The sequence below is a fragment of the Schistocerca americana genome, chromosome 1, assembly GCF_021461395.2.
Source record: "Schistocerca americana isolate TAMUIC-IGC-003095 chromosome 1, iqSchAmer2.1, whole genome shotgun sequence".
In the NCBI taxonomy this organism is placed as follows: domain Eukaryota; kingdom Metazoa; phylum Arthropoda; class Insecta; order Orthoptera; family Acrididae; genus Schistocerca; species Schistocerca americana.
Window position 1 is genome coordinate 976,923,894 of NC_060119.1, and position 8,282 is coordinate 976,932,175.

The 8,282-nt window shown below is 35.6% G+C and overlaps 1 protein-coding gene across 2 annotated transcripts in view; it reads left to right on the forward strand.

Moving 5' to 3' along the window:
- Nucleotides 1-7,956, forward strand: part of LOC124615740 (flotillin-1) — a 142,763-nt gene extending 134,807 nt beyond the window's left edge. For both annotated transcript variants that reach the window (XM_047143825.1, XM_047143835.1), the window contains one exon: nucleotides 7,332-7,956. In XM_047143825.1, coding sequence (XP_046999781.1) covers nucleotides 7,332-7,349 — 18 coding nt within the window. In that variant the 3' untranslated portion in view covers nucleotides 7,350-7,956. The remainder of the gene's footprint in view (nucleotides 1-7,331) is intronic.
- Nucleotides 7,957-8,282: the final 326 nt, after the last annotated feature.

Here is an 8,282-nt window from a genome sequence, read left to right on the forward strand (position 1 = left end):
CTAAAGTCCATAGTTTCTATGGGTACCTCACAGTTGAGGTGTTTTCTGAAATACTCTGTCAATATTTTACAATTATCCCTTTTGTTGTGGGCAATGTTTCCATTTTTATTTCGGAGTTGTAGGGTTTGTGGGCTGTATTTATTTATCTTTTCTTTTTTGTTTTAAAGTCTTGTAAAAGTTCCTTGTGTCATGGAACTTCCTGGCAGATTAAAACTGTGTACCAGACCAAGACTCAAACTCGGGACCTTTGCCTTTTGCGGGCAAATGCTGTGAGGACAGAGGGGGAGTCATGCTTGGGTAGCTCAGATGGTAGAGCACTTGCTCGCAAAAGGCAAAGGTCCCGTGTTTGAGTCTCGGTCCGGCACACAGTTTTAATCTGCCAGGAAGTTTCATTTCAGCGCACACTCTGCTGCAGAGTGAAAATCTCATTCCTTGTGTCATATTTGATGAACTTTCCATTGATGTGAAAATGGAGTGGGTCTTTTTGGGCTTTTTTCAGTCTTTTGAAATGTTTGTTCAGTAATTTTCGTACACTTAAGAAATGTTGTCTGTTCTATTAGTTGCCATGCATTTCTGCTTAATTCAAGGATGCTGTGTCAATTTTCTGTCGACCAAGGTCCTCTTTATTTTATTTTTTTAATAGGTTATGGTAACTAGTTATTCAGCTTTAGTTATTAAGTTTTCTTTTATTTGATCTCAGTTTTGGTTTTGCATGTCTTCAGATGCAAGAGAAAACTGTTTAGAGTTAATTATCTTGTCTAGATAATAATTTCTGCATTTTTGGTTGTTTGTTTGGTTGGTGATGGTTCTTGGTTTTATTTTCGGAAGGTGGTGATCAGAATCTAGGCTGGCTTCTCTGAACACTTTGACATTTTGTATTTGTTTATGGGACTTCTGTTTGATTGCCACATCAGCAAGTTGGGATTCACATAGGTGTGGTTTGGTGAGATCCATGTTTTCTGTTTTCTAAATAGCTTTTAAAGGCTGTGTATTTCAGGATCATGTTGTAGGCTTGGCATGTTCTATCAATCTGACACCATATATGCTGCATAGTTTTGAACAATAATTTTGTATTTCTTCTCCTTTACGTGGGCATTGAAGTCAGCCAACAGTAGGACATTGTGGTTTTTCTGGAAATGTTTGCCAAGTGTCATCTAGTTTGTCCCAAAAATGTTTGACCTTCTCTTTGTCCTTTTTATTGTCTCCAGTTGTGGGATCATTTGCATTCACATTGGTGTATATTTTGTTAACAGGTTTGATGGCTGATAATGGATCCAAAGATGTTAGTCAATTGTGAAGTCGATTCCAAGATGCCATGCGTGTTTATCTTCTTCTTCTTCCCCCCCCCCCCCCCCCCCCCCTCCCGCCCTCCGCCCCACCTGCCCCACATATGCTTTGTATATTCTGAAACCTCTAGAATGAAAATTATTTTCAGCCATGTATCTCGTTTCTTGTCGTGACATTACAAGAATTCTGTGATTTTTTTTTTTTAGGCTTTCTGTAAGAGGGTTGTCTCTGAGTTCTTAGGATATGATTTACATTGAAAATAGCTATGTAATTTGTTTTTTTATGCTCCATCTTCCTTGAGGTTCCAAAACACTCATTCATATCTGTGTGATGATGATGCAGACTCCCCAGAATCTGGCTTGTCTGCTTGTGCACTTTGATAATGGGATAATTTGTTTCACATCACACTCTTCCATGACTGACAGTGTTTGTAAGGGGTCATTATTATTGTTAGAGCTACAGGTTGGTAGCCCTGGAGGATTTTCTCAGCCGCTCCTTACTTGGGGAAAAGACACTGACAAATTGCTGCCCAGTCTGGGCACAACTGCCTTTGGATTTCCCCATACCCAGAATATCTTCAGGGCCTTCCAGTATCTGTGACCTGGAGGTGAGCCCAGTGAAGGGGACAGAAACCCAAGTGGTTATTTTGTGTCATTAAAATGATTTTACTGAAAATCTATTAAAAATAACCAACTGTAGAACAAATTAATCTGCATCCAAATAATGTAGAAAGCTTTTCAAAAGTCAGCATTCTCATAGCTTTAAATTTCTATTTTAAGACAATATTCTGTCAGCACATTAATACAGGGTGTCACTTTTATTTTGGTACCCCCAAATAACCCTTTGTCCAGAACAAAATAAGAAATGTGTCAAGCAGAAGTTGTTAAGCCTCAAGGAGACATTTTTTCCCCCTGTACTTAAACACAGTGAAGGTTGATGGGGTAACGTAACTCATCCACTTACAGAAGTTAACAGTAAACAAATTGAAGCACAAGGAAACTGCATACCTGTCATTCAGTCATGTGTGTTGAAGGGTTGTGTGAGTGCAATGCACACCAGCAAAGAGAAGGCAAAAATGCTATTCATCTGTGGAGAATGTAAGTTAGCAGAATATTAATTGCAAAAAGATAGGGAGGTGGATTCTTGTCAAGATAGTTCCTCTGTCTGAGTAGTAATACACCTACATTCAACCACAATAAAAGAAAAGTAATAATACAGCTTTTAATGAAGGGCTACCTTTTCTGTACATAACATACCATTTCAAATTACTATAGTGCTGTATTAAAAGTACCCCTATTGTTGACAAGAAAGCATAATTGTAATGGTCACTGTCAAGTCCAGTGTGTGTGGAAGTTACATTACCCTGGGTACCTGCACTATGTGCCAGTGCAGGAGAATCAAAGTCACTTTTGAGCAGGTCTTAAGCAGAGGAATTGGATTACCAGATAAAAAATAGCGGTTGCTATTTAAAATAAAATGTAGTAAGTACAGCCAACCATCAATCCGCAGATTATTGTGAAACAATAGTGCTTTACTAGGCATGGTCCTGGTGGAGGTGGTATAATGTTGCCTTCCCCTGACCCTTGAACTGAATACCCAACCAGTTATAGGGGGACCTACAGTTCAACATGGGGTCTGAAGCATGGTGTACCTCGGCATTTTTCACACCAGCAAAGATTGCCAGAGTTGAAAGAAGTCATAAGTAACATGTACAAATCCTAAGACTGACTGAAGGGATTGAAACTGAGACCTTTCTGATTTGCAGTCCGAAATGTGTGTCAGTGCCTTGGTGGTCAAGTGCCAGACTACAAATCCACATGTCTCGGGTTTGATGCCCGGTCAGTTCTAGGTTTTGCATCTGTCATTAATGACTTCTTTCTTCTCATAGGTAAGTAACATATGCTTGATGCCTTTTTTATTTTGCTTCTGGATTAGAAGTTATTTTGGAAGGTAAAGATAAATGAGACACCATGTGCAGTACAAAAACTGCCACTTTTGGCCTATATTTGATGACTGTCTTTCGTACAACAGCAAAAATTTGGCAATGTCGATATTTTCTAATGACATGAAAAGTTGCTATTGGGCGATTTCATCTCAAATCGTACAGGTCAAGACTGATTGGATCACATCACTATTTCAAAGTTCACTGGGGGGGGAAAAAAAACATTGAAGTTCCGTGTGATACTTCTCGAAAACTATAATATTTTGATTTTCTGATGATTTGTTAAAATGCTACCGATCTCTCTAAATGAGAGTATTTGGGAAATCTGGACCAGTGTCCAAAGTCATTCTTTGCTGGTTTCTGAGAGAGAAAGAGAAATCTCTCACCACTGCGAGAGTTAACTGAAACTGATAGCAAATCTCTTAGCAACTGTACCTGACTACGTACCCAAGAATAATTAAAAAATAAAATAAAATGGTGTGACCTATGAACCATTACCTGTGGGAGTTCATGCAGGTACAGATAGCAATTGAGATTTTACTTTTTTTGAAATCATCATGTGCAGGTCACTAACTTTAAGAATAGTAGCAATACAACAACGAACTTCAGAGGTGTGGTAATCCATGTTGGGACGAACTCTATTCAAAGCAGCAGCGAAGAAGAAATCATAAACGATACAAGAAATGTAATTCAAAAAATTGTTTACAAGCTCTAGAATCGTAATCAGTGGAATCTTACATAGAAGATCAGTGAGTAACACTTATATAAACTGTACCGTCAGGGGACAGTGCAACGAACTTGGCGTGATTTTCGTTGACCCTAACGAATTTCTGAATGACAAATGTCTGGGCAGGGATGGCTTGCATTTGAATAGACTAGGCACAGTGACCTTTAGTAAAATGCTCATGGACATATGTAAAATTATTAAGGGAAACTGGTATGTTCTGAAAGGGGTGATGTTCCAAGGATACCATTTGAAAATAAAAAAATGTGATGTAAACGAAATAATGAGGTACTTGAAGTAATTCACAAGGACAAAAAGACAGTGAGAAGTGACAATGCTAAATACAGTAATAATAATTTCACAATTGTTCACCAAAATATCGAAAGTTTAAGAAATAAAGTCCAACAGCTAGAAGTTGAGCTGGAAACTATAAACAGCTGTCAGTTGTTTGTATCACAGAGCATTGGTGCAATGAAGTGGAAATCAATCAAGTGGTCTTAAAATCTTACAATTTCGCATGGTGCATACAGTAGAAGTTCTATGAAGTGTGGAGGTTGTTGTATTTATGTTAAACAAAATTAACCATATAATGTCAGAAGTGATTATGTGCAATCAGTGAAGACGAACATTTTGAGTTGGCAGCAATAGAATTTAGAGGCCAGTACAGATGTAGAAAATTAACTATTTTGTGTTTATACAGGTCTCCTAGTGGAGACCTTAGTAAGTTTTTGTCTAAACTAAATCAAGTACTTGATATGATATCCACTCCAAAAAGCAACATTCTCATATGTGGAGACCTAAATGTAGATAAACTGAATCCAGATCCTACCTGGGAATCATTAATAAGTGTCATCCAAAGTTTCAGTTTATTACCAAGGGTTAACAGTGCAGCAAGAATAGCAAACCATTCAAAGACAGCTATTGATCAGGTTTTAACAGATTTAGATAAAGAAAACTGTAGTGTGGATGTTGTTGAGCTAGGATTATCTGACCATGCTGGTCAAATTATTAATATAAAAATGACTACAGAAAGAACAAAGAAAATACAAGTATATAGGCAAAATTTTTCCAAAACAAAAAGGCAGGAGTTTGCTAAACAAATAGCGGACGAAACCTGGGAAACAGTATACTCAGAGGTAGATGCAAATGATAAATTCAAGAACTTCATGACACTATTCAAACTAAAATTTGAAGAGGTCTTTCTTAAAGTGTTACATCCATTCTCAACAGCTGAACAAAACAAATGGGTGACAAAAGGTATCGAAAAATCACCTCAAACACTGAAGTACCTCAGCTCTATCAAACACAATCAAACAAATCCATCTTTCACACTCTTATAAAAGGTATAGGAAAACACACAGGAAAGTGTTGTGTGCTGCTAAGAGGGCTCACAACTCCAAACTGGTGCTGAGTGCTGAAAACGGAAACAAAGCAGTCTGGAAGATTGTAAAACAGAAGACCGGCAACAGAAAGATGAATGTGTCAGACATAAAAATAAAAAAGGAAGGAATTCTAATAAAAGATCCAAAATATTTAGCAAACTATATAAATAATTATTTCAGCAGTATAGGTACAAAATTACAGCAAAAATTGCTAAAAGTCCCTCAGATCACAAAGCTAAACAAAAGTGTACCACATTCAATGGTATTACTGCCCACAATAAAAGAAGAAGTCTACAAAGTAGTTTGCAAACTGAAAAATAAAAATTTAGCTGGTTTAGATGAAGTTCCAATTTTTCTAATTAAAGACTGTATAGAGAGCCTATTATCATCATTAGTTAATATTATAAACCAATCATTCAAGCAGGGTTACTTTCCTGACTACTTGAAATATGCTAAAGTACTGCCTCTCTTCAAAAAAGCAGACACAGGAAATACAGAAAATTATAGGCCACTCTCACCGCTCTCGTGCTTTGCAAAAATAATAGAAACTATTGTGAAAGATAGACTTATGAGCTACTTAAATAAGCACAACCTCCTAGCCAAGGACCAGTTTGGATTCCGAACAGGAAAGGCACAGAAGCAGCAACAGCATATCTCACTAAATATATCCTAGAAGCACTCGATAAAGGAAACTATACAACAGGTATATTTCTCGATTTAACGAAAACTTTTGACACAGTGGATCACAAAACACTGTTGGTTAAGCTAGATGAACTGGGAATAAGGAGGATTGTAAAAAAAAAAAAAATTCCAGTCATATCTAGAAAATAGAATACAGATGACTGAAATAACACATTTATCATGTAACTCCAACTGTATAGAAAAACATATTTCTGGCCCCAAACATATAAATATAGGTGTACCACAGGGTAGTGTCCTAGATCCAGTACTATTTCTAATTTATATTAATGATTTCCCACAAAGTATAAAGCATGGGCATACAATATTGTTTGCAGATGACTCTAATGTGCTAATCAGTGACACATCACATGTAGATCTAAGAGAGAAAGCTGAAGAAACACTAAAAAGTGTATGTGAGTGGGTAGCTAACAACAAAGTCACACTTAATATTAAGAAAACAAGTGCTATGAACTTTTACATAAACAAAAAACTATATTATAATAACCTGAAGTTAGGTAATGAAACCATACAATGGTGGAAAGCAAAAAATTTCTTGGCATGCAAGTTGATAGTCAGTTGCATCTGGATAGAAAAAATAAAGTTAAAACGCAACAGAGTCTACTGTACAATACCATCAAATTATATAATAAATTACCGCACACCATAAAAGACATAGAGACAATCTTCTCCTTCAAAGAAAAACCAAAAACATTTTTACAAAATAAAAGTTACTATACAGTAATGGGGTACTTGAATTAAAGAAGGTTATTTAAAATCTGAAAGTTCTGTGTTGAACTATATGGAGAAATAGACTAAAAAATTTAAATTAGATTATAAGAAAATTTCACTGTCAACTATCCAATTCAATTCAATTGTCTATTATTCAATGACGAAATCCATACAATGTAACTTGTTTCACGGATTAATAAAGAAATCAAATCAAACTAGGAAATGCTCTTGGGATAACCAAACTTGTCATGTGGTAAGAGGAAGCTATAACATATGAACAATATGTGACTGCAACTACATCCTATGTAAATTCTCTCTGTCTGTCGAAGTTGTCTTTTACCCATTACATATTCACTTCTCTGCATAGCTTCTGCCTTTTAGAGCAGTGACGGACACCATGTTAACAGCATCACATTAGCCACATTACTTTATGAATATATTTTGTTTTCATTCCCTTAACCCACAAATATAAAACATGGCACTGCTGTATGGTAGTTGAGATGAAAAGTATTTAAGTGTAGTCAGAAATATTACCTGTGTAAGGAAAGTTCACATTTGTTTTAATGAAAAATGTTTATTTTTTCAGACTGTTCATGGTGCCTAAGCTGAAGGCTCCAAGGATTTTCACTCAGCTATTGTTGTAAGATCTGATAATTAAAATGTGTAGTTAACAATTTATGCCTGTATTTTATGACAGCTGTGAATAATCTCGTGTAACAATCTGTTAGAAGCTGTGACAATTCTGTTGTTTATATATAATCACTTCATGTGTACCTGCATAAAATTGCTATACATATTTTTGACAAAGAATAATGAAAATGATATATGGGCACAAGTAGTATATTGAAACTAAGATAATACTGTGGCCAGACAAACTCTGAATAATCTTCAATAAAAAAGGTGGTTTTTGTGTATTGCATGTGAAATTATATCAAAATCATCATTTTTCATTTTCATAACTATGCATTTATTTGCTTCTTACACAGGACATTTTATTTTAGAAGCAAAACAATGTATTTAAAGTAAGTGTGTATTTCAGTGTATTCCCCTTTGATTGCTATTTGCTTTCGAATTGTATTCATATGCTATGGGTATTGTAGACAATAGAATCTCATACAATTATCAGACTTCTCATTCATTATTGAATATTTGATTACTGTAGTGTGGATTTTGTCAAATGTCATGCATTTATTAAAAAACTAAATGAGTTATTATGTGAAGTTTTTCTTCATTTCCAACTAGCCTCTTGATATGAATGAGGGCTACAAGAATGACTTATTTTTAACTGTTGTACTTATAAAACTTCTAAATAATAACATTGCAGTGGACAGAAATTAAACACAATTCAGAACCATATTATTCTCATAATGAGAACTTTCACAGAAGTACATTATTATGGCTGTTATGTGGCTACATCATTTGCAAACCATGTCAAAAACTTGTTCAGGCTTTTACGTATGTAAGGGGGTTAGTCATAAAGAGAGTTAGTTAATAAAGTCGGTGTGGAATGAAAGTTTTGCAGTCTTTTCACTGGTCT